The following is a 27,447-nucleotide window of genomic DNA, read 5'->3' as shown; positions in this document are numbered from 1 at the left end:
ATTCTTGATCAGTGTCAACAGCCGAGAAGATGCCATGTCCGTCTGTCCGTATGAAACACTCGATCTCAAAAACTATAAGAGATTGAGCTTAATAATTTTTTGTTTCAAATATTTGTCACGCTCACGTCTGCCCCGCAAGTTAACAAAACTTGAATAAGAAGCGTAATTTTAAAGCTAAAGTCGAATTTTGGTGTAAATATTAACTAGATTCGAATATAAGATTTATAAGGTTTACTTTTTATTCTTTATTGAGAGCGACTGCTCTGGTTATGGGTTCGGTATAAACTAAAACTTGATAAACTTCAGATTCGCTTATATTACCCATGCCCATGCCAACGGCAACCTGCCGCATCGGGACTTCTAACTAGCTCTCTCTGAGCGGCCAGCAGCAACGGGATATGTGTCAGCAATACGTTCGGCAACGACGGAAGTTGCATCAGCTGCGGCGTCAGCCGCTTTAGATTGCCCGTGGCCTTAGTCAGCGAGAATTCGGTCCAAGGCCAGCGCAAGCATTTTAGGAGTCAATGCACTTAGGTGAACTCCTCCCTTGCTTAGCTGCGAGATGTCCTCGGATCGTTCAAGTTGTTCTGCTAGGGATGCGAGTCTGCTATCTTCTTTCCTCAACTTAGACCTCTTGCGCCAGATAGAGATCGTAATCAGTGCAGTTCTGAGCGCTAGTTCGTTGCTGGTGGAATAAGCACTTACCAGCAGACCACCACTACTTACAAACTGGCACCTAGCAATGCGTTCTTTAATTTCCGTTTTTGTATGAAATGTCCGCAAATAGTGTCAATCGCCACCAGTAAGTACTAACATCGGACCCCATGGAAGGGTCAGCCATTATAAATTTAAAAAAATGTACAATTATAATTAAAATTTTTATTAAATTTTAATGTGTCTTTATTTTAATAAGTCGGATACTTTTAATTTTTTAAGGTAACTTGAGTTTTTAAAATATCGTTTTTTTTTTAGCTGTAAGGCCTTTTTCAACTGGTCCTCAGTTATTGAATCTGAAAATAAAAAGGATTCAAAAAGTTATAATAGATTGAAGTGAATAATGATTATTAAATACATATCTTTTAAAATACTCACCGATCATAACACCAAAGAAATTGTTTTCTTTTTTAGGGCCGCAATCCCCTGTCATTATTTCCATAACGTAGATTTTTTTTGTCATAATTTCCACTTCCTCTTCTTTAGGCACATTGTCGTTTTCCACTGTAGAACTATACATTATGCTAACTGCTTGTCGTACTTTTATTATCTGTTTATTGAATATTTTACACATTAAACATATAATACATAATATACATATATTATTTTTTAAGTAACTCAACTAATAATTGATCGATTGATCCGCTTTGCAGTTCTCAACTCAAATGCTTGCAAAATTTCGTCAGCCAGCAAACACAGCTGCGTCTGAGCAAAAGAGTAGCACAAAATAAAACAAAGACGCGTAAACAAACAGCGATGTAAAACGTAATCGAAGTTTTGTCTTTAATCTTGTGTATGCCCTTTCCACAAAATAACAAAAACGAAAGCGATGCTTGCCGTTATTTTGTACTTATGCTTTAATACGAATATATTTATTAACTAGGTGGTTCGACGTTCGTTTACTATAGGGTCACTTTAGTAAGTACCCATGTAGTGATCGGCGAGGTAAGCACTTACCCATGGCCAATCGACACCTCCAGTTCTGCAGGGGGGTATCTCACAGTTGAGCACAATCGACTGTAGCTTTCTTACTTGTTTTATAAGGAGTTGCGCGGAAAAAACTTCTAGTCATTGCGACATTCTAACAGTAATTATGTTATGTTTTTATTTAAACATTAAAGTTCTACTTATATAATGTTTACAAATGTTGCAATCCAAACTTTGCCATATTTCGCAACTTTACGAATTGATCAGTTTCGGTTTGATCTGCACAAAATTAAACAAAACATCTATTATAATGAAAAATTACATATTTTTATACCCGCTACCCCTAGGGTAGAAGGGTATTATAACAGGTAGAAGGAGGCATCTCCGACCCTATAAAGTATATATATTTTTGATCAGCATCAATAGCCGAGACGATCTAGCCATGTCCGTCTGTCTGCCTGTGTGTCTGTCCGTCTGTCCATATGAAACTCTAGATCTCAGAGACTATAGGTCTATTGTTATGTTTGCACGCAGATCAAGTTTGTTTCAAATTTCGAATAACAAGCGTAACTTTAGAGCTAGAGCGAATTTTGGTATGTACAATAATATTTATAGTAATTGTGATTCCTGAAAATTCGGTTGCTATCAGATATAAATTATGAAAGTTATTAAGGAAATACTTTTGTAGTATGTGCAAAAACGTCTACTGAGTTGCTTTGGGCGACAATCGTCATCAAGATAGATAAGATAAGTATGGATTTAAATTATGTTTGTTCTATGCAGTATTTGTGTTTGACAATTTGGGATAGTAACATTTTTGCCCTTATGTTGGCCCTTAAAAGTTCTTGGCACCGCATCTGTGCCGTGGTTAGTGTGCCGTTGCTCGTACTTCTGTATAGTCTATTGTATACATATTCAAATTAAAATTTAAATTGATAACAAATTGGAAATTCAGCCTTGTTCGATTATGAATTATGTTAATATCCATTTTGAATTTATTGTATTATTTTCGCAATAAAAACATGTATTTATAGTTCTGAAAAGTTGGTGCTAATTATGCTCTAATCTCTTCCATTCTGCATAATCTCCATTTTGCAAAACGGTTCGGTAGACATTTGGTCTACAGGAAATGTTTCTAACAGGCATAAGGAGTATCTCTGACGCCATAAAGTATAACGTAAGACCAGGCATTTCAAAAACCATAGGCCTGTGCGTAGCCAGTGCAAATTCAGACGCGACGACGGCAGCAACGACAACGGCAACAGTGACAACTTAACTTATTCTAAATTGCTTAAGAATTCGAAGTGGATGCAGTAAATAAAGAGACGTATTTTATAATTTATATATATTCTTCATCAGCGTTAACAGCCGAGATGCTCCAATATGTCACTCATGAGTAGGAAGGTCATCTTCAATTCGGATCCACAGTTCGAAACATTGACGAACTCCACTTCATCGTCATCAATCGGTTTTATTTAAACCAAGTGAGAAATTCCTGCCAATCCTGCCAAGCTTAAAGATAAGATAACATATGGATTCTATCACAAATGAAGCATAACATGGGTGCATCTCATCCCTTCTAAAATTAATATTCACAGTTGCTTAAGTATTATTAAATATATTTAACAAATTGTTGGGACATAAATTATATTTATACAATTAGTTATTTACAAAATTAGAAATATGTGCAAATGATTTTAGTATCAGAAAAATAGTATACAAATGAATGAATGTTTTAAAGATTCAGGTTTACAAAATGTTTACATGTTTATTTTGTTAGAGAGATTTGCTTGTGTGAGTTTTTTCCCTTACAATCGATATTTGGATTGAGCCATTTATATAACCAAGAATGATAAATAATATCATTATGCACAGATTATATTTAGATGTATGTTTTTATTTATGTATTTCAAGTTCAATAAACTATTTGTATGTGAATGTTTAAAATATTGGTGATAATATGAATACCCTTTTATTTCATTAGGGTTTCGCTTTTGGATTACATTGACATACGAATGCTTATGTGCCCATTGTGGGCTCTTGTCGAATTTCAGATTTAAGTTTAACAAATTCCTTGGCCACTTCATCATTATTGCGTTGTGATAATATTCTTAATATTGTCCAACCAGTTTCATCCATTTCAATGCGTCTTTGTAAGGGCAACCAACAAGCCACTGATCCCTAAATAAAAAAGAATACATATTTATGAAATGCAAATTAATTTATGCTATAGTATAAAACCTTTTCAGAAATATCCTTTAAAGGTATCACAGCAACTCCCACTAGCCGATCTTCACGTGCAAAACAATAGTCCTTAACACAAATGTGAAGTTCGAAGAAATCAAGCTGCTCTTCATTGCCAATAGCACTAAATTAAAGTTACTCTATAAATTGTACATATCTGTAATATAAGATCACAATATACTTACAAGCTAAATGATTCGTTATACTTAGGAGACCAGTTATTTGACTTTGATTTGGTTGCAAATTTTCTCTTTTTATCTTGAAGGTGCGGTCCAATGAGATTTATTTCCACAAATGGTCTAAACATTCCGGACGGTATTTGCCACTTTAAGTCATTAGCAGCCACAACTAAAATAAATTTGAGAAAAATTTAAATAGAGATCAGTAGTGTTATGTAATTTTTGTTTTCTAAAGCCACCAATATTAAATAGTAAATATAGGTAACATAAATAGGCGGTTACGTCCTCGTTTTCCTCTGAAATTTTGACTTATTTAATTTATGATTTATTTAAAATTGTATGCAGCTTGCTTATCTGTCTGTTCAGTCTAACATTATACCTTAACAAAAAATCTATAAATCAATATGAATCTATCAAAACTAAATTAAACGCGACTGTACCTGGGCATACCGTTTCCTCATTCTTTTTGTTAGGACTATGCAAAAATAGCGGGTGTTTTGTGGTTTTTACTATGCGAAATGGTACAAACAAACTCTCGCAGTCGAAGTCGGATGTTTTTTTTTCTTCCCTCTTAAACTTTGTGATTTTTTACAATTTCATATCTATATATGTATATTACATTGTGTTTAACAACTAATTTGTGTTTAACTACTGATTGTTAAATCGCTGTGTTCTCCTGTATTAACTATATTGTTTTAATTTTTCCTAAAATATAACAACAAACTGTGTGGTCAAGCTTAGCTTTGGTGTTGTAGTTGGCTATCGTTCTACCTTGCGTCTCGCTCGACCTGTGCATACTCTCTGCGTTTTGTGCTCTTCGTAAGTACAGATCATATTAGTTTGCAATTAATTTACCTTTTTTGATTTATTTCTTTTTGAATTTTTTGATTGGTTTAATAATCTTTGTTTTAGCAATATGTTAGTCTGCTATAACAAGAAATGCCGGGTGCCGGTTGGTGCCAAAATGGGTTTTGTTTGTTGCTGGTTATGCGACAACGTTGCACATGAGAAATGTGCTGGCTTTAACGGCCGTATTGTTGACCTATGTACAATAATTTCACCCAAGTCAGGATTGAGATGGACTTGTGAACACTGTAGGGACTCTGAACGCGATATTGCTGGGTTTATATGGCAGACGTGTACTGGTCTTAAAGATGTATTGGCGGGCTTAAGAAAACGCAGAATGCGTTTAAGAAAACGCAGAATCCAAAGCGGAGAAGCTATCGGAGAGTTTTTTTAAGTATGAATCTCTTGACCGAGTCTCCGAAGCGTAAAAAGGCCAATACGCGTCTGTCGATTGCCCCAATTGAGTTTTCTGTCCCTGTTGATGTCCCAAGTTTATCCGGACCACCTGCTGGCGAATTAATGTCATTTAGTTCTCCGTCCCCTCAACCCTCGGTAGCTCTGGAAGTTCCACACCATGACATTACGTCATTAAGCATGGAATCACCAGCTACTACTTCGATTTTGTTATCGGCTGAGATGGAGATGGTTAAGGAAATTCCACCACCACAATCCTCAGTCGATATCAGCAGTGGTGTAACGATTGAAGAATCGCCTCCAGCTCCTGCATTAACTGTCCGCAACACGTTAGTTGAGGTGCCACCGCTTAAGCAGATTTTCGTCTCTGATGGTGTTCGGGCTTATATTAAGTCCAAATTTCAAGCCAGTATTAAAGTGGACAAATTTAATTTCTCGTACGAACGGGAGATTTCATCTTTTAAAATAAGTATACCCGCTGAACAATTTAGCATGATGTGCAGTAAACAATTTTGGCCGGAACACCTATTAGTCAAAGAATTTGTTGCTAAAAAGAAAAATCGGTCTCCGATTTCTTTTCCTAATAGTAGCAACATCCTCTTTACTTCTTGGCTATCAGAATGTAAAAGGCATTTGCAGTAAACTTACTGACCTGCATTTAAATAGTTTATCTTTCCTTTTCAATGTCATTGCCTTTACTGAAACATGGTTAAAGAATGACATTCTTGATACGGAAATCTTTTCTAGTAGATTTTCCTTATACAGACGTGATCGCAAGGTTCGTCGTGGTGGTGGGGTTTTAATTACAGTAGACGCCCAATTTGCTTCAGAATTAATTGATCACACTTCTGATATTGAGCTAGTGGCTGTAAAATTATCCTTTGGTAGCTTTAACATTTTTATTTCTTACTCATATATCCCTCCTGCTTCAGATGATGCTTTGTATTTAGCTCATTTTTCTATAATTAATAACATTTCTAACATGCTTTCTGATCGTGATCACTTTATAGCCCTTGGTGATTTCAATTTTGCTGGTATATCATGGCATTCCGTCATGAATTTTAATGGACTTTGCCCCTCTATATCCCATGTTTTTATTGATAGTCTTTTCGGAGTATCATTGTCTCAGATTAATGGTATTTCAAATTGTTTAAACAGGTCTCTAGACTTTATTTTTGTTTTAGACCCAGATTCGTGTTCTCTATCGTGAACATCTCTCATATCTTCGCCCGAAGATCCTTACCATCCCACTTTAGAAATTTCGTTGGAGCTCCCATATATTGCGTCAGAGTCTAATGTACGTTGTGGTGAGCGTTCACGTTGTTTTCGGAAAACCGATTTTGAGAAACTTGCGCTGCTTATATCTCAAACTGACTGGTCGCAACTCTCTTTGTCTACGAACTTGGATATAGCGGTTGAATTTTTTTATTCTACTTTGAACTCGCTACTTTAGGTACTGCCGATCCTAGCTGAGGGCTCTGCTCCTTGTCTTTCGAGCACTTGTCTGTCTGAGGATAAGAAGCAGTCATCGGGTAGCAAATCTCTACTATGCGCCGATGTTACAGGTACTGCCGATCCTAGCTGAGGGCTCTGCTCCTTGTCTTTCGGGCACTTGTCTGTCTGAGGATAAGAAGCAGAATCCATAATACGAGGTGTCTAGCGGTCGGACTGAAAATGCTATGGGGGGCTCCCATGAATAAAATCAGCCTCGGAATGGAGCACATAAAAAATTCAACTAGGGCTGGGATGTCTGCCCAAACGTCGGTGGAACGCGTGACTGGGGGGGAGAGATCCTCTCTGCGTGTCGCCAGCGGTCACACCTCTGATACGGTGGGTGCAGGCCAAATCAGTTTCAACAATTCTATTATTCTTATTCTATTCTCCACACAGCACAGTCGTTTTATTTGTAAGTATTTCGAACATCTTCCAGAATTTTCTCGCAAATGAGACTCCCTCGGTCACAGGACTGTAACTGGAACTGTAATTTCCTTAAAGGCTGAGGTGAGTGAATAAGTGACGGGGTTTTTGTGGAAATTTTTGTAGTGAATGGTGAAAAAATAATAATACATATGGACATTTCTCCGAGTCGCGAACGTACGTTCGTACGAGATAAATTAAAAAATAAAATCGAAAACAAACGTTTCCTGAAACTTTTTTTTTACTCTTCGATAGCATTTGTTCAGCTCTTTGGTTAGTGTAAATATGGGGCTTATCGATTTTTAATTTTCATAATATTGTCAAAAAACATGCGGTCGAACGTACGCAAAACAGAAGTCGACTTTGGCTTAATACAGTAAAATGTAAAACTCTGCGAATTGAGACGGAATATTTTAAGAAAACAACTTTACTTTTTAAATAGAATCATGTAGCTTTCTATTAAGTCTACTCCCAAGAAAATATCTCCATTTATTTATTTTTAATTTAATTAAGTTCCGGTCGCGAACGTACGATTTTTCCATGTTGCATTATTTATTAAATTTTTATTTTTACCACAACTTTTTTGATTAATAACTTCAAATTTCATAAAAAACAAACGGATTTAACTCAATTTAATGTGTCTAATAACATTTAAAGCAAAAAAATAATTTTTTATTAAATATGAAATATGTACTGGAATTTATTAATAGCAAGAAAAAATGTAATAAGTAATAAGTAATAACTAACAAGTAATAAGTAACTGCAAACGACATAGTTATTTCAAAAACAAATACAAAAAAAATTTTTTTTTTTAAATCCATGCGACGCTAGTAAAAATCGACATAGGCTTATAGGTAAGGTCGCGAACGTACGCTACTTTGACAATCAATAAAAAAGATTGGTTAGAGTAACCCCAACGATTTTTTATAATTAAAATATATATACCAAAATAACTTAACACATGAAGTTTCATTCACCTGCCTGCACTTAATGCGAAGCAATTACAATAAAATGATGTTTTCGGTCGCGAACGTACGATTTGAACATAGATAAGAAGCAAAATAAAAATAAACAGTTGAAAATTTGTTCGCTCAATTTGCATTTTTTATCTTATTATTCGATTGCTATTAAGAGATTTGGTAGAAAAAATACAAACATATTTTATGTTTTCCTTGTGAAATAATTAAACAAAAAAATGCATAAAAAAATAGCTAAAAGTGAAAAAATTACATTTTGTCAGTTTTCAGTCAAATTTTTTTATAAAAACAACTAAGGTATGCTATGGATCCATTGTATTATGAAAATATGGATATTTCTTTATGACATTATACAAAAAAAATACGATGAATGTGAAGATTTTTTTTTTCGGTCGTGGTTTACCATTTTCAAGAATTGCCCATATTCAAAAGAGAGAAAACTGCATAAAAACATAATGACGTGCAAGTGCAAAAGGAAGTGACAAAAAAAATATAACATGTGCAAATAAAACAAACAAAAATCAAATTCCAATTGCCACACAAGCGACCGTATATGTGTACATCAATCGCTGATAAGGCACCGGGATCTGTTGTGCGAGACAATTGTCAACAATTATACCAATAAGTTTCTGTGTGTGATGACCGTATATGTGTACATCAATCGCTGATAAGGCACCGAGATCATCAATACACAAAAACTCATAAAAAGAAAACAACGAAAATGTGAAAGAAACAAAAATTCGCCATGTCAAACTACTGTGTGCGATGACCGTATATGTCTACATCAATCGCTGATAAGGCACAGGGATCATCAATACACAGTGGTTTACAAAAATAAATGGATGTTGTGTAATTAACGACTGTATATGTGTACAACAATCGCTGTTAAGGCATCGGGATCGTTTCCATTTATCAACTTACATTAACGCAAATTTACTATTAATTTGTGAAATACACAAAAACAAGAATATAAAAAAATTATGATAAACGAATGAATAAACTCAAACTACACAAACAAAAAATTAGAAAAACAGTTAAGAAACAAGAAACCCTAACACCGACAAACTAATAATTGATAGCCCTTTAGCCATAAGTTGCTATTTAATAAATAATCAAAATGCAACGTTAACATTAAGAACACACTTTATATTACAACACATGTTTTTTTTTTACATAATTGTAAAATTCAAAATATCGTCGGAGTTCGTGGCATATACCAACAACACGTCACCGAGCCATCCTTCTCCGATCCGGCCGGAGAGGAGGAGGGAGGAGTTAACATGCCCCTCTCTCCGGCCACATGGAAGAACGCAGATCCGGCAACTCCAAGCCTACTCCATGCAACTTTGTAATAAATTGTCACTGACAAAATAGTCAGTCTTATTCTGTTCTCCACACAGCACAGTCGTTTAATTTGTTAGTATTTCTAACATCTTCCAGGATTTTCTCGCAAATGAGACTTTCTCGGTCACTGGACTGTAACTGGCGCGGGTGCCGTTGTCTTAATCTACTCGGACCAAGAGAGCGCTGCGTCAATCTCTACGGTGGAGGAGGATCGTCGTCTTCTTCAGTCACCTCGGCCTATCGCCAGCATCAATAAGGCGACGACCCGCATTCACGCAAGGCTCAGTGGCATAGCTAACTTGTCTGTCAAGGATAAGGAGAGGCTTGCCTGGGCTAACACGTGGATGTGTGAAAACCGAATAAGCCCCCTCCCTAAAGGCAATAAGATGCAGGCCGGTTCTACCGGCCCTGCCAACAAGAAGGTGGAGTCCACGGCAAGCAAACGCCAACGGTCCGCTGAGAGTACCAAGCAAGGTACCCAGTGAGCAAGAGGCTGCGAGCACCTGGCTCCAGTCAAACGGACTCGAACAGACAAAGACAGAGAGCAACGGTTGCAGAAACTGCCGGGCGGCATCTCGCTGTTGCTCTCATAGACAGAGGGGACCCTAACGGGAAAATGTCTGCAGAGCGGTGGCGGTTGACCCATAGTAAGCTGGTCGACGCACTGTTTGTCAGGATGGAAAATGCCCCAGACAATCCAATGCCTATCTTCGAAGGCACTGGCTGGATGAATGGTGTCAAGATCCTCTCATGCAAGAACGACCCAACCCGACTATAGGAGGGGTCCAAGCTGGGCGTGGTGGACGGGAATAATATTCCGTCCATGCCGGAGGTCATGTTCCCTATAGCTGTGCAGGGCGAGCAGGTGCTTCAGCTGCTTAAAAAGCACAACCTGGCCATTCCGACGAGTGATTGGTCCGTGCTGAAGGTTGATGAACCTTTACCCATTGGTGGGCAACACGTGATCATACAGATCAATAAGGAGGCCGAGGATCTGCTGTATAGCGCAATGGGAAGATGGCGTGGGGCTTAGGGAGCGTGTACCTTCGCCTCATCCGAACGACAAGGACACTCACATGCTGAGGTCAGGGGAGGTAGAGTCAGATTTCAGGCTAGAGAGCATGACTGACGCCACTCTGCACTTCAACTTGGCGGAGGAGGTGGGGGAGGAACCGTCCATGCAGACGGCCCTGCGAGTGTGCAAACCTCTAATGAGTGTGCTGCAGCTTAACCTCCACAAATCTAAAACTGCTTCTCCTCCTCGCACTAGAGGAAGGGTCCGCCTACGCGGCTTTGGTCCAGGAACCGTGGATAGCGTCGGGCAACACGGTTGCAGGGCTGAAGTCACCCAACTACAACTTATACGTCTCGACATTGGTAAGTAGATTGAGAACTGCCATCCTTGTAAGGAAGGAGTTAAAAGCTCATCTACTACCTAATTTTAGCAATGACGATCTGACCGTGGTGGTGCTGGAGAGCTGTGTTGGATGTTTGCTGCTAGCATCCTGCTACATGGTCCGTGACGAACCTGCTCCACCAGAAGATCTGCGGTGATTGGTGGACATGGTCTGCTCCTCCAAAAAGCAACTTATAATCGGCACGGACGCCAACGTTCATTATAGCGTTTGGAGAAGTCTCGATATCAACGAAAGGGGTGAGTCATAACTTCATTTTATCCTTAACAATAAGCTAAGCCTAGCCTAGAGGTGAGGAATCTACTTATATAGGTCCCACCTCTCGTAACGTGCAGGAACTAACCATCGTGACTGAATGCACCCGTGTAGGGGAGTGGAACTGGGTGAAATTCTCCAGTCTCGTTACCAATTCCCTAGGTCCACCCAGTACAATCAACACGGCTCAGAACCTAGAAACATCAGTTAATGTCCTCTCAGAAGGGCTACTATCTGCGTTCCGCCGATCCTGTAAGCTCTCCAGACCGACGAGACGATCAAAGCCACCTTGCTGAAACCTAGATCTCTCATCGCTTCGTAGCGAGCTCACTAGTATGTTCCAACTTGCTAAAAAGACGGATAACTTCTATGTCTGCGACGAGTACAAATCTCTCCTGAACTCCTACAAGAAGATGATCCGCTCATCTAAAAAGTCCTCATGGAGATCCTTCCGCTCAGACCTAGACAACATAAAAGACACCTCCAGACTGAGGAAGCTGGTGTCCAAGCAGGCTTCCAGTCCCTGTTTGCTCAAGTCGGGCGATGGAGTGTGGACGGAGAGCAGCGCTGAAACTCTTGAAGCACTGCTCTTAGCTCATTTCCCGGGATGTATTGGAACATAGAACAATGACTGGCAGCTCTTTCCTAGTCTCCCAGTTATGAGACTCCCTGCCGGTCTAATCACTACAATCAAAATTATTTGGGGTATCGACTTCTTTGCAAAGGTAAGGTCGCCAGGTCTCGATGGACTTTTACCAGCGATGCTGCAAGCCAGCAAATTTCCGATTGTTCCATAGTTATCGGAAATTTACACGGTGTGCCTCGCGTGGTGTCATATCCCCATTTCTTGGGGGACCTCTAAAGTCATTTTCCTGCCTAAGGCCTGAAGGCCACCGGAGTCTTGTACATAGCGAAAAAAATGCTTAGCTGCACTTGGGGCCTCTCTCCTAATCTTATGCGGTGGATATACAGCTTTGTTGGTCGCCCTATCCTCACCTATAGTATTCTAGTGTAGTGGCAGGCCACGGAAAAAAGGCCGTACCTATCCAACATGGAAAGGACACAGCGTCAAGCGCTACTGGCTATGGTCACAGCGCCATTGGTAGAGAGACTACTACAGACTTGGACTATACTATCCTCCTTACCAGTACTGACCACATAAACACAATATACTTGGAACCGGACTGCTGGCGAGAAGGGTTATGCATTCCCGAAGCACTCAACCTTTTCACCGACGCGTCGAAGATATATGAAGGGGTCGCACAGTGGGCGATTTGGTCCCGCTAGCGGCATTTAATTAATAACTTCTAAACTAAAATAGATATTTTCAGTCGGGTTTTTTTCACTGATCAGAAAAAAATCATAGAATTTTTGAAGTTAAAAAAATTTTTTTTTAAATTTTTTTTAAAATTTTTTTTTTTAATTTAAAAAAATTTTTTTTTATATTTAAAATTTTGTTGTATTTTTATTTTATTTGAACTTCAATTAACATATTTCATATATAAACTTTATCTAAAAAATGATGGGATGATGGAAAAAATGGGATGACTTCTGAGTGCAATACTAAAAAAAGATCCCTTTTTGGTACTAACACTGTGTCTAAAAAGTACCATAGTTTCAAGGCTAGCAGAGAATAGCAGTTGATATTACACATTTTGAACGCCACTGATTCACACTTTCGGCTAATAAAGGAGTTAGACTGGACTTAGTTGAACAAATTAAGTTCTACTCCACGAAAGACAGGTGTACGCTAATCCGGGCTAGTTGTTAATACACTGAATTACCACTACGTTTTATGAGCTACACATTTATAGACCGGTCACAAACATTGATTTTTTTGAAAATACATTCCTTGAATATAATAAAAAACCAAACTTCTAACAAATTCATCAAAAATTGTAAATTTCCGAGGAACTCAAATTCCATGCGCGCAAAGAGAAAAAATTGTGTAAAGCTCTTTGCGAAATCATATGATGTGTTTGACCGATCACAGCTGATGATCAGCTGATCGTAGAGCTTTCAAAAAGCCTTTAAAAATCTAATCAAAGCATCTGCTATCGATATGTGAAAAAATATTAACGGATTTTTAAATTTCAAAATTTGAATTAAATGCCGCTAGCGGGACCAAATCGCCCACTGTGGGTCGGTGCGGCCGTATACTGCCCAGACCCGGTCTCCAAACACACCTATAAACTCCCTGACCATTGCAGCATCTTCAAGGAAGATGCCATTGGAAAAGCTGCAGAAGTGGTTCGGGGTTCACATGACAATCACAATTCGATTAATATCTTTGTTGACAATCAGGCTGCAATAAGATCAATGCACTCTGATGTGGTCAACTCCAACGTTGTCCTGGACAGCAGGAGAGCAATAGAGTCGCTGAACGCATCTGCGGTCGTGCGTATCTATTGGATCCAAAGCCACCAGGGCATCGATGGCAAGGAGATCGCACACACTCTCGCCAAAGAGGGGGTTGGGCTCGAAGTCGGTAACATGTGCAATGTTCCGATATCCCTGCGAACGCTAGGCCCTGAAATTGAAGTGCGCTCTAGACTTCAGAGGGGTGCTTCAATAAACAATAACGTAACCAAATTTTTTTAAATTAAAAAAAAAAATTTTAAAAAAAATTTAAAAAAAAATTTTTTTAACTTCAAAAATTCTATGATTTTTTTCTGATCAGTGAAAAAAACCCGACTGAAAATATCTATTTTAGTTTAGAAGTTATTAATTAAATGCCGCTAGCGGGACCAAATCGCCCACTGTGGGTCGGTGCGGCCGTATACTGCCCAGACCCGGTCTCCAAACACACCTATAAACTCCCTGACCATTGCAGCATCTTCAAGGAAGATGCCATTGGAAAAGCTGCAGAAGTGGTTCGGGGTTCACATGACAATCACAATTCGATTAATATCTTTGTTGACAATCAGGCTGCAATAAGATCAATGCACTCTGATGTGGTCAACTCCAACGTTGTCCTGGACAGCAGGAGAGCAATAGAGTCGCTGAACGCATCTGCGGTCGTGCGTATCTATTGGATCCAAAGCCACCAGGGCATCGATGGCAAGGAGATCGCACACACTCTCGCCAAAGAGGGGGTTGGGCTCGAAGTCGGTAACATGTGCAATGTTCCGATATCCCTGCGAACGCTAGGCCCTGAAATTGAAGTGCGCTCTAGACTTCAGAGGGGTGCTTCAATAAACAATAACGTAACCAAATTCGTCATGCAGCATTCAAGGAAACACTGCACGCTAATGCTAGGCATTTTAACTGGTCACTGTCTATCGGCTGTCCATGCTGTAAAGCTGGGTATCACGAACAGTGATCAGTGCAGGAAATGCGGAGTTAAGGAAACACTTGAGTATCTTCTCTTTAGATGCCCAGCGTTATCCGGACTCCGGCTTAAATAGCTCAATTTGCCGTGCCACAACGATCTTCGTGACGTTTCACGGCTACCACCTAGGATGCTGCTGGTTTTTGCCATAAATGCATCCATACTGTGCGACTTCTGAGACGAAGATACGCTCCACCGGTACAGCTAGGGACCTCCACTGGTCTATGCTTTGTCCCGAACAGGGGCAGCCGGTCCTACCTATACCTATACCTTTAATTGATGAGTATGTAAATGGTTCATCCGGACCACAGTTCCCTATTTTTATTTTTATTTTTTGCAGCTTGGCGTTCTAACGTACTGCACCATCAAATGGCCCAACGACACCAAACAAAGACTTGTTCCGCGTGGACCCAAGACGCGGACCCGACTGAGGAGCGTACCACATAACCATAAATTTCCTTAACTTTAATGTTTGCTAAATCCCGTGTAAACTGTGACTTGGTTTACGCGACGCAACTGTCAAAAAACCAAATTTATTTTTTTATAAAACACATTTATTGCGCTCTCTATATGCGTTCAGTACGTATTCGCTAGGAGCATGGACAGCTTAGTAAAGTTAGTTTTATTAAACTGACGCACGCGTTCTGACCTTAATGAAGGTGGACTTACCACTCTGCTTATAAAGGTTTGGAACGGAAGCCATATAAGACTGACTAACAAGAACAAAGATGAGATCAAGCATTCTACATAACTTATTTGGGATAACATTTATTTGGCATAATGATATCCCAATCAAGATATACATCATCAAGAAAATTGTGTTTATGACAGGAACTTAAAGCGCTGGAGTAAGAATATGACAGCCAAGTTGTTCCACTAATGTTAATGTCACCAATAACTTTCCCGATGAGACAACAAAGAAAGTGTAGCGAATTAATAAAGGGATCAAAAGAAGGAGAATTATAAGAACAGGGTATAACATAACAATACTAGCACTCACTAATAATTTATGGAAGCAAAATTGTCACTCACACAATCCAGAGAGAACACTATTATGTCTATAACTTAGTGCGGTTTTTTTTTTTTCAAACTTTTAACGTCTGGGCTATAAGGCGGGGGGTAACACTTCCCATCCATTGATTTCAAATAGTTTTTAACCGGAATGGCAACATGGGGCCGCGCTTTGTCATGATGGAAAATAATTGCATCGTAACCTGTCGCATATTCCGGGCTTTTTCGGCTATTGCTCTTTTCAAATGGATTAGCTGTGTTCGGTAGCGTTCTCCGTTGATAGTTTCACCCGATTTGAGCAGCTCATAATACAGCACACCCTTCTAGTCCCAACAAATGGCTGCCCAGGACGTTCTGCTCCTTCCAAGTCAAAATCACCACTTTTAAATCCTGCGAACGACTTTTGGTACGTTCGCTCAGCTAGAGCATGTTCACCATAAAGTTCCGTAATGAAGCAGAACTCCCCGCAAAAACACTTTTCCAGGCCCAAACTTTCGACATATTTGAGTGTATCAAAAATAATGTTGTTTACGCTTCAAATGAATTACATATATTGAAACAGATGGACAATAACATTAGTTTTCCAGAGCATGTCTGGAATATTGAAACCATGATAGAATAGTCACACGGCGCCACCTGTTAGCAAACCACACGAATTGAGTTACAGACCCAATAAATATATTACTTAGAGAAAACGTGCCCAGTCCCTTACTACCGGTACTCTTTTTGTTTTCATAATTTCAAGTACACAGTACAACAATAAAAGATTTGCAACACTAGACTTCACAATTTTGATATTCAGCGGCGAATATCTATAGAACGAAGACGACTCCAAATGCTCAAGTCATAGATTTTTGCAATTTAGTGTCCAAGGACTACGTTGGTTCTGTTGATAGTTTGTTAGCCTGGCATTTTGTAAGTACGAGTTTATGTAAACACACAAATATATTCCGATACTGTGTGTTTACATGCGGCTTACATTTTTTTTAATCTTTTCTGCTTAATGAGGATTGTTATGGCTTGGGTGGAAATAATTCAGTTCTCAAAGAAACCAATATTGTGGCTGTTTGGCATATCTATGTATTCTTAGGTTAGTGGTATTATATGGCAAGTCCTTGTACGTGACAGTGTTAGAAATGTATACAACTTATTGGAATATGAAAAAAGACTGCTACCTATAAGGGTAGAAGGGTATTATAACCTTGTGGTGGTAGGAAATGCACATATGTAACAGGCAGAATGAGCCATCTCCGACCCCATAAAGTATGTATAAGTTAGCATGGAACTCAAAAAAACCGGATGCAATTCTTCAAATCAGTAGTCGCCGAGTGTTTGGGGCATGCACCAGGCACTAGGCGCTAAATCAGCGTTCCCACGCCAGTGCCGTTGACCAAAATTAATTAATTCCAACGATAATTTATCGATATCCAAACGGACTTCTAAATAATAAATATTATTAATTTAAACGCAAAATAGTCTAGTCTTCACTAATATTATTCTTCTCCGAAAATTGACAAAACTCGGAAAACAAACCGCGATTTTGAAGCTAAAGTTTTGGTACAGACCGCTGCAATAAAGTATTAGCTGCTTTGACTGATAATCGCATATATTTTGTCATCTATGGTATATTTCTAATATATAACTTCATATATACTAAATATGATATATTTCAACATATTTGCGAAATATTAATCAAAATATTTAAATAATAATGCACTGCTGTTTCAACATTCAATCAAAAATTATGAGTCTTCATATTCTAGTGGTAAGCTTCGTCTGTCTATCATCGGTATGAAAACCTACATACTATATATTTAGATCTAGCAATTTGATAGAGTTTTATGAAGATAAAGGTATGGTACATCTAATTAAAGTATAATTTAGCTTTTACACTTATTTCAGACTATTAGCTCTAATAACAGTACAGTTCGGTACTCGAGTGTTTGCAGCAATGAAGGTTTTTTACACTTAAATAATTATCAAGCTTCTCACAACGTTTGCTGTTTTTTCTGTTTTGCAGTGAATTAGCCAAACAAACAAATCGCTTTTGTAAAAAAAAATTTGTAGGTCTATTATTTGTTTGTAGTTCTAAATTTCTTCAAGCTCTCAGGACTAGGGTTTGTTCATTAATTTTGCGTTTGAGTTGGCCTCTTGCTACGTAACCAAATCCAGCAGACAGGGACCATCTCTTATCAGGGTTTCTTTATTGGTTAGCTTAGTTGAAATAGAAATATTAAAATTTGTAAATATACCTTTAACGTTCACTTTATGTTCGCCGGTGCCAGGATGAGAAAATAGGTCGATTTGTACAGAAATTTCACCAACACTTTCATCTGCATTTTCAGGATCAACTATATTTTTAATATAAAAATTATACCTTAGCTGTGAAGATTGCAGTTGATACAGTTATTATTTTTAATTGTGCTTACCTTCATTCACCTGGCTTGAAATGAATGTTTTAATTAACGTATCTGTCATTTGAGTATACAAGCTAAGTGCATATCGTAAGCTTTGCAGCTCTGATGACTTTTCAAGAAACGTCTTTTTCAGTCCATTGCCCCCAGCATGGAAGTATTGTTTTATGGTGTCTAAAGCAACATCAAGAACAGCACACTGTTTTGGAGATAAATTCTTTTCAACTTCTTTTGAAATATCCATAACACCACTGAGGGCACTCTTTACGTCTGGTTTTCCAGCCATATGCGATTTAAATAGTCGGCCCATATCTTCAATTTTTGCATTTGATGCCAAATTTTTTGCATTGTCGGTCAAGTGCTTGAACATCATCTATTTGGTAATTATAAATATTAAATATTAATAGAAATAAATAAGAATACTTTGGTCGCTGGTACTCAACTAAAAAAAAAATTTTAAATTTTTAAATGTTTTGGTATTATTATAATCCTCTTATGCCTACTTAGATTTTTGACACCCCCACTTGCGCTCACTTAAGTCGCAAAAATGGGAATAAAAGTGGTTACTACCCCTCAGTGAAATCTTATTATAAATAATGAAAATAATGTTTGTAGGGGACAGACGATGTGGTCCTATTCACTTGGTGATCGGCAATTAGTGACTTTTAGCTCTATGACGAACAGAACGTAACAGTTTTGGCCAACCCACATAGGACAGAACTGGTTGTGTTCATTCAGATTGAACATATTATCAATCTAAAGAGATGGGTTGAAGACAAAGGAAGACACGGGCGCGGGTAACTACTCCAGTGACCCAGTTATCCGTCATTAATGTGTTTTTTACGTGAAGATGGTATTTAGGTCGAGATGCTTACAGCTGGCTGTAAGTCTGAAAAACCTTGGACTATCTCGCGCTTCTCAGTAGCAGAAATCAATTCATTGGAAGGCCTCTCTTAGGAGACATTACCCTCCCCGAAAGGCATCTGGGTTCTCCAGTCAATTATACTGTAGAATTATTAAGTATCGTTTACACATAAATTTCCTCGTTTTAGATCTTTATATTTTAAATTATTAAAACTTACAGTTTTGTCAGTCATTGGGGGTAGTACAATTGTCTTTTCCAAAATTCGCATAACTATCTTCCATAGTTCTTTCAGTAAACGTTTAAGCACCGTCTTTTCACAGGACTGGGCATACAATGTTAACGATCCATCAAGAAGATCCATTAGTGGTCGAAGCACATCATCTGCCTCGACGGCAACAGCATTCCTTTGTGCCGCCTGATTTCCGGGAGCGATATTACCGCCACCACCCTTAATTGATAGCAACATGTCACCCAGTTCTCGAACCGACTGGGTTATGCGTGGCTCCAAGCTAAAAGTATATATGGTAATAGTGTTAGCGTTCTTATTAGTGACCTTAAGTTTGTTTTCAATTTCTTTCACTTCCATCCTACAAATTGTATTTATCATTCCTGCAAATTTGTATGCAATCAGATAACAATTGTATACATTTATTTAAGAAATACTTTTGAATAGCAGAAAATTACAGAAATATGCAATCATATGACAATTGTGGAAGTTTATTTAAAAAAATACTTTTGTATGGCAAAAAAATACAAAAATGTAATACAGCTGCTTTAGCTGATAATTTGGTAGGTCTAGTACTCTATGGTATATTTTGAATGTAGTGCTCTATTAATAAACCAAATAAAGTTAAATACATAATTTAATAAATATTGGTGTTAGAAATAACGCAGCGTTTCCACTAGATTTGCCCTTTTTCTGTCTTTTCAAGGTTGTCTTTACGCAATTTATTTTTGGAACATTTTTTATGTTAGTATGGGATATACACTCTTCTTGTAATCGTTATAAGCAAATATTTAAAATTTGTGTTTTTCAAATATGTTCACATATAATATAATTTAATATAAATAAAGTTTTGCTATGCGACTAAGCTAAAATTTAAATTAAAAATTATCGGCTTAATATTTGTAATATTTTTTTTTTTGAATGCGAATGATCTCAACAACTTCCAAAAGTCATTTTTTTTTGATCGAACTAATAAATATTAAACATAATTTTTATTTTGTAATTAAAATAGAATTTTGTATAATATGGGTTATTATTGTTAAGATCCTTTATTTTTATTTTATATGCTAGTGAAAAATAAAATGCTGAAAAATAAGAAACGACTCTTACCTTATTGCAAATTGCGAAGCTAATTCGTCAAGTGCCAAATTTAAGTTCTGTTGCAGTTCTTTAAGAATGTTGGCGGCATCCTCTTCTAACTTATCACCGCCCATTGACTCAAACATTTTTTCTAATTGAACTCTTAACTGTTGAATGTTGTTCATTAATATGCAGGCCTATTATAAATTATAAAAAGTTAAAATTGATTACTTAATCATATATAAATAAATATTTAATTTAATCACTACATTGTATTAAGTAAAACATTGTAGACCCGCTACCCAGAGGGTATAAGGGTATTATAACATTGTGTCAAAAATAAATATATATGTATGAATACATAAACGTCATAAGCCGAGACGATATAACCATGTTAGTCTCTCCATGCAAATGAAAACCTAGATCTAGGACTGTAATAGAACAAGTAAGAAAGCTACAGTCTCGTCTGTGAGATACAAGCTACCCATTTTGAATAAAAGCAATATATTTTGCGGTATTATTCTCAAAATATATCAAATATATTGCAAAAATACCGAAAATATACCAAATGGTATATGCGGTATATCGATGTAGTACCGCATTCAAAGTATACCATCGACGGTGCAATATACCAGATTGTCAGCCAAAGCTGACAAAGCCCTAGTAAGTAGGCGTTTTTGCCCATACAAAAGTATTTCTTTAATTATTTCGACAATTTTTATCTGATCGCAACTAAATTCAATCAGGGATCATAACTACTATAGTTATTATTGTATATACTAAAATTCGCTACTCTAGCTTTAAAATTACGCTTGTTATTCGATTTTTTTGATTTGCGGGGGCGGAAGTGGGCGTGGCAAAAATTTGAAACAAACTTGATCTGCGTGCAAACATAACAAATGCTGTCGGAAAATTATAGCTCTATATCTTATAGTCTCTGAGATCTTGGTGTTCATACGGACATACACACAGACGGACATGGCTAGATCGTCTCGGCTGTGTTGACGCTGATCAAGAATATATAAGAATATATGTACTTTAAAGTGTCGGAGATGCCTCCTTCTAAGTGTTACATACATTTCCTGTCGGCACAAAGTTATAATACCCTTCTACCCTATGGGTAGCGGGTATAAAAAGAGAGGAAATCTATATATATAAAAGGAAGTCGTGTTATGTTAGATCACTTATAAATCAAGAACGGATTTGAGTGAAAATTGGTAAGGAGGTAGCTTAGAGCCAGGAGACGGGCATATAAGATACTTTTTATCCCGTTCGACAGCGCGAATTATACTCCACCGAAATGGCTGCGCTTATAATAATGAATAACAGTAAGTAGGCTGTGAGTGTAACGTATCATACATTTATGTCCGATATTATGTATTTATACATTTACATTTATTTTATAGTCAGCAATGCCGCGAGCAAGACGATCGAATCTTAAATAATGAAAAAAAAAAATAAAATAAAAATAAATAATTAAAATTATGAATGGTTGGGTGAGCGAGCAATTTTAGCGGCTATGAATAAAGATGTAGATGACCTGAATTACATAATTCAAAATAAGATCATTGGAACAATGCATTCATTCAAATCTATTGACTGCGTCACAAATGAAGATGAAGCCACCAACTATCCAATTGAATTTTTAAACTCTTTGGATGTGCCTAGCTTACCACCGCACAATTTACGCCTAAAGGTTGGCTCCGTAGTAATCGTGCTTCGAAACATAAACCAACCAAAACTGTGCAACGGTACGCGTTTGGTGGTTAGAAAATTGATATACAATGTAATTTACGCTACGATAATAATAGGAAAATTTCAAGGTTTCAAGTTCTTATTTCGAGGATCCCGATAATCCCAACCGATATACCATTGAATTTAAAATAATTAAATTTCCGATACGTCTTGCATTTGCCATGACCATCAACAAATCAGAAGGCCAATCGTTAAAAGTTTGTGGTTTAAATCTAGAACATTCATGTTTTTCCCATGGTCATTTACACGTGGCATGTTCACGGGTCGGAAGACCATCTGCGTTGTTTGCTTTTGCGCCTGATAATAAATAAATAATAAATGTCGTATATCACATGGTACTTAGGTGAAGAACAACCTATGAACTAAAATACAGAAATAATAATGAATGAAATAATAAAAAAAAAAACATAATCTGCTTATTTATTGTCATATGGGCGGAACAAAGTTCGCCGGGTCAACTAGTAAATAAGAAAATAAAGCGAATTTCGGATCTAAATTACCACAACAAAAACAAAAATACAACTCGAACTACGAAATATGAGTCTTTCAGCCGTGTTCCGGTTCACTTTTCGATTTCGTTTTCAAAACGAAACAACAAATTTCATTTTGGTAACCAACCGATAAATCCATCACCATGAGTTATCGCCTAAGCTGCCGTACTTTTAATGAAATGAAAAAGTCGAAATTACTTGTATAATGAAATGGATGGCATTAAATTTGTTAAAGGTGGGTAAAATATGTTTTTTTTAAATTAATTTGCTTAATTAAATACTAAAATTTCATAAAAAGTTGTTGAAATCAAGCAAGCGCCAACGGTCCGCTGAGAGTCCCAAGCAAGGGGCCCCAGTGAGCAAGAGGCTGCGAGCACCTGGCTCCACCAACACGGACTCGAACAAGACGAGACAGAGAGCAACGGTTGCTAAAACTGCCAGGCGGCATCTCGCCGTTGCTCTCATAGACAGAGGGGACCCTAACGGGAAAATGTCTGCAGAGCGGTGGCGGTTGACCCATAGTAAGCTGGTCGACGCACTGTTTGTCAGGATGGAGAATGTCCCAGACAGTCCAATGCCTACATTCGAAGGCACTGGCTGGCTGAATGGTGTCAAGATCCTGACATGCAAGGACGACCCAACATTGCAGTGGCTGCAAGCGACCGTACCCAAACTGGACGGACTGTGGGAGAGGGCCAAGCTGGACGGGGTGCACAGGAATAACATTCCGTCCATGCCGAAGGCGAAAGTCCTTTTCCGTATAGTTGTGCAGGGCGAGCAGGTGCTTCAGCTGCTTAAAAAGCAGAACCCGGCCATACCGACGAGTGATTGGTCCGTGCTGAAGGTTGATAAACTTTTTCCCAGTGGTGGGCAGCACGTGATCATTCAGATCAATAAGGAGGCCGAGGATCTGCTATATAAGCGCAATGGGAAGATGGCGTGGGGCTTAGGGAGCGTGTACCTTCGCCTCAAAAAACGCCATCCCAACGACCATGACACACACACGCTGAGGTCAGGGGAGGTTGAGGCAGATCTCGGTCTTGAGAGATGAGACGGAGGAGGTGGGGGAGGAACTGTCCATGAAGACGGGCCCCCCCAATAACCTCTAATGAGTGTGCTGCAACTCAACCTCCATAAGTCTAAAACGGCTTCGGCGGAGCTACTCCTTGCCCTGGAGGAAGTGTCCGCCTACGCGGCTTTGGTCCAAGAACCGTGGATAGCGTCGGGCAACACGGTTGCTGGGCTGAAGACGCCTAATTACGATCTGTACGTCCCGACATTGGTAAGTAGATCGAGAACTGCCATCCTTGTAAAAAAGGGGCTAAAGGCTCATCTACTACCTAATTACAGCAATGACGATCTTACCGTGGTGGTGCTGGAGAGCCGTGAGGGATGTTTGCTGCTGGCATCCTGCTACATGGCCCACGACATGCCAGCTCCACCTGACGAGCTGCGGAGGCTGGTGGACATGGTCTGCTTCACCAAAAAACATCTTATTATCGGAACGGACCCCAACGCCCACCATAGCGTCTGGGGAAGTCCCGACATTAATGACAGGGGTGAGTCAGTTCTTGATTTTATCCTTAACTATAAGCTTCGACTAGCCAACAGAGGTGAGTATCTACCTATGTAGGTCCCACCTCTTGTAATGTGCTGGACTTAACGATTGCGACTGAGTGTATCAATGTAGAAAAGTGGAGGGTCCTGGATAGACCCTCCTTCTCGGATCATAAGTACATTCAATTTACATTTCTTTTAACAGGCTACCTGCGGCTCAGCCGTTCAGAAATCCCCGTAATACGAACTGGGCGAAATTCTCTAGCCTTGTTTCCAATTCTCTTGGTCCGCCGGGTAACATCAACTCGGTACAGGACCTAGAAACAACTGTCAATGTCCTCTCAGCAGGACTACTTTCCGTTTCGCCAATCTTGTAGGCTCTCAAGACCGACGAGAAGATCAAAGCCACCCTGGTGGGACCCAGATCTCTCATCGCTAAGTGGGGAGCTTACTAGCATGTTTCAACTTGTTAAGAAGGCGGACAATGAATATGTCTTGGACGAGTACAGGTCTCTCCTAAAGTCCTACAAGAAGATGAACCGATCATCCAAAAGGTCTTCATGGAGAACCTTTTGCTCTGACCTGGACAACATCAAAGACACCTCCAGACTGAGGAAGCTGCTGTCCAAGCATGCTTCCAGTCCTAGTCTGCTCAAGTCGGGCGATGGAGTGTGGATGGAGAGCAGTGCTGAAACTCTTGAAGCACTGCTCTCAACTCATTTCCCGGGATGTATTGGAATGGAGAACAGTGACTGGCAGCTCCTTCCTAGTCTCCCAGTTATGAGACCCCCTGCCGGTCCAATTACAGTTAATAAAATAATTTGGGCTATCGACTCCTTTGCGAAGGTCAGGTCGCCCGGTCTCGATGGACTTTCGCCAGCAATGCTGCAAGCCAGCAAGCTCACGATTGTTCCGTGGCTATCGGGTATCTATTCGGCGTGCCTCGCATGGGGTCATATCCCCACTCTTTGGAGGACCTCGAAAGTCATTTTCCTGCCCAAGGTGGGCAAATGCAGTCATGTGTTCCCAAATGACTTCCGGCCTATCAGCCTAACCTCTTTCCTGCTAAAAACATTGGAAAAGCTACTTGATTTGCACATCAGAAGCAACTCAATGCATCTGTTGGGCAAGTCCATTGAGACAGCTCTCCATGCTCTAGTAGCCTCCATTGAAAAAGCAGAATATAAATATAATAAGGAATAAGAATATGCCATGGGTGCATTTCTTGACATTTCAGGCGCCTTCAACAACGTTACTACTGACGCTATTATGAAGGGCCTTACCTCAGTTAACACGGCACCAGCGATCCACAGGTGGGTCAACCGCCTTCTTTGCGACAGGTGGGTGGTGGCTACGTGGGACGATGCGGCCATTACAAAGGTAGTGCGATGTGGCACTCCCCAGGGTGGGGTTCTCTCGCCTCTCCTTTGGAATTTGGTCGTAAATAGCCTACTTCAAAAATTCACTAGACGGGCCCCCAAGTTAATTGCCTATGCCGACGACATAAGCATTTTGATAACTGGGAAATGCCCAACTACCCTTAGTTCCATAATGGAACTTACTTTACGGGAAGTTAAAGCATGGGCCGAATCAGCCGGGCGGACAAAACGGACTTTATCCTCTTCACGAAGAGGTATAAGGTACCTGCGTGGTCCCCCCCCAAAAATAGGCTGCACCATGCTAAAGCCGAGCCTAGCAGTAAAATACCTAGGTGTGGTTCTGGACAGCAAACTGTCATGGAAGCTTAACGTGTTAGAAAGGGTGAAGAAGGCCACCAGAGCCTTGTACATGGCGAAAAAGATGCTTAGTTGCACTTGGGGCCTCTCTCCTAATCTAATGCGGTGGATATACATCTCAGTTGTTCGCCCTATCCTCACCTATGGTGTTATAGTGTAGTGGCAGGCCACGGAAAAAAGGACGTACCTATTCATCATGGAAAGGACACAGCGTCAAGCGCTACTGTGTATCACAGGCGCTATCAGGTCGACGCCAACTAAAGCCCTCGAGGTAATAACTGGCGTCGAACCGTTGAACCTATACGCGCAATCCATAGCCGCAAAATCGTCCCTAAGGATTGCCGCAACAGGCAATCTGGGTCTGCTAGGCTATTGTCACAGCGCCATTGGTAGGGAGACTAGTAGAGACTTGGACTATACTATCCCCCTTACCAGTACTGACCATATAAAATCAATATTCTTGGAACCGGACTGCTGGCGGGAAGGGTTATGCATTCCCGAAGCCCTCAACCTCTTCACCGACGGGTCGAAGATGGATGATGGTGTCGGAGCGGCCGTATACTGCCCAGACCCGGTCTCCAAACATTCCTATAAACTCCCAGACCACTGCAGCATCTTCCAGGCGGAAGTTTTTGCCATTGGCAAGGCTGCCGAATTGGCTCGGGGTTTACAGCGTAATCATAACTCAATTAACATCTTTGTTGACAGCCAGGCTGCAATAAGATCAATATACTCTGATGTGGTTAAGTCCAAAGTTTTCCTGGACAGCAGAAGAGCAATAGAGTCGCTGAACGCATCTGCGGTCGTGCGTATCTATTGGATCCCAAGCCACCAGGGTATCGATGGCAACGATATCGCAGACACTTTCGCCAAAGAGGGAGTGGGGCTCGATGTCGGTAACTTGTGCAATGTTCCGATATCCCTGCGAACTCTAGGCAGGGAAATTGAGGTGCGCTCTAGACTTCAGTGGGACGCTAGCTGGCGCAATGCCAACTCGTGCAAAACTGCAAGGCTGATGTGTGCCTCTACTAACAAAAACTTAACCAATTTCGTCATGCAGCTTTCAAGGAAAGACTGCAGGCTAATGCTAGGCATTTTAACCGGTCACTGTCTGTCGGCTGTCCATGCTGTAAAGCTGGGTATCACGAACAGTGATCAGTGCAGCAAATGCACGAGTCCGGAGTTAAGGAAACACTCGAGCATCTTCTCTGTAGATGCCCAGCGTTATCCCGACTCCGGTTGAAATACCTTAATTCGCCGTGCCACAACGATCTTCGGGACGTTTCACGGATACCTCCTAGGATGCTGCTGGCTTTTGCCAAAAATGCATCCATACTGCGCGACTTCGGAGACGTAGATAAGCTACCGGTACAGCTACGGACCTCCATTGGTCTATGCTTTGCCACGTACAGGGGCAGCCGTTCCCACCTAACCTAACCTAACCTGTTGAAATCACCGGAATGAAATCGGTTAAAAAGTTGGCATGCCCTTTTTTTGTGGAAAACAGCTGATTACAGTTCCACTGTTTTTTTTAAATGTTAGTTTCAAATATATATATGCGAAGAAAACTAAAGGCAAATATATTGCTTTCAGTGCAAGCATAAATCGTCTATGCAGTGTAAAATCATCTTTATGTGAGTTCTATCCACGCAGGAGACTGGACATAGGCATTTTTTCGCATTGTTTACTTCTGACCAAAGCCCAAATCAACTGTTTCAGCAGTAAGAAGTAAAACGTTCCGATAGCAAA

At 39.6% G+C, this 27,447-nt stretch overlaps 2 protein-coding genes across 4 annotated transcripts in view; one reads left to right on the top strand and one right to left on the bottom strand.

Moving 5' to 3' along the window:
- Nucleotides 1-3,012: 3,012 nt before the first annotated feature.
- The window catches only part of LOC117573250 (uncharacterized), an 81,482-nt gene continuing 57,047 nt past the window's right edge, over nucleotides 3,013-27,447 (bottom strand). For 2 of the 3 annotated variants that reach the window (XM_034256325.2, XM_034256324.2), the window contains exons 17-23: nucleotides 20,190-20,356; nucleotides 19,071-19,362; nucleotides 18,004-18,361; nucleotides 17,827-17,925; nucleotides 4,071-4,233; nucleotides 3,883-4,009; nucleotides 3,014-3,822 (exon numbers count right to left, since the gene is read on the bottom strand). In XM_034256325.2, coding sequence (XP_034112216.1) covers nucleotides 3,661-3,822; nucleotides 3,883-4,009; nucleotides 4,071-4,233; nucleotides 17,827-17,925; nucleotides 18,004-18,361; nucleotides 19,071-19,362; nucleotides 20,190-20,356 — 1,368 coding nt within the window. In that variant the 3' untranslated portion in view covers nucleotides 3,014-3,660. Of the gene's footprint in view, nucleotides 3,823-3,882; nucleotides 4,010-4,070; nucleotides 4,234-17,826; nucleotides 17,926-18,003; nucleotides 18,362-19,070; nucleotides 19,363-20,189; nucleotides 20,357-27,447 lie in introns of all 3 variants that reach the window. The other variant, XM_034256318.2, reaches the window with a different exon arrangement.
- Nucleotides 9,651-11,314, top strand: LOC127565790 (uncharacterized). The gene is made up of 2 exons (XM_052006312.1): nucleotides 9,651-10,939; nucleotides 11,008-11,314. Exons 1-2 carry the CDS (start codon nucleotides 10,639-10,641, stop codon nucleotides 11,019-11,021), a joined length of 315 nt encoding a protein of 104 aa, XP_051862272.1. The 5' UTR covers nucleotides 9,651-10,638; the 3' UTR covers nucleotides 11,022-11,314.

The sequence above is a fragment of the Drosophila albomicans genome, chromosome 4 (genome assembly GCF_009650485.2).
Source record: "Drosophila albomicans strain 15112-1751.03 chromosome 4, ASM965048v2, whole genome shotgun sequence".
NCBI lineage: Eukaryota > Metazoa > Arthropoda > Insecta > Diptera > Drosophilidae > Drosophila > Drosophila albomicans.
Note: the sequence above shows the minus strand (reverse complement) of the source record. Positions and strands in the feature narration are given on the sequence as shown.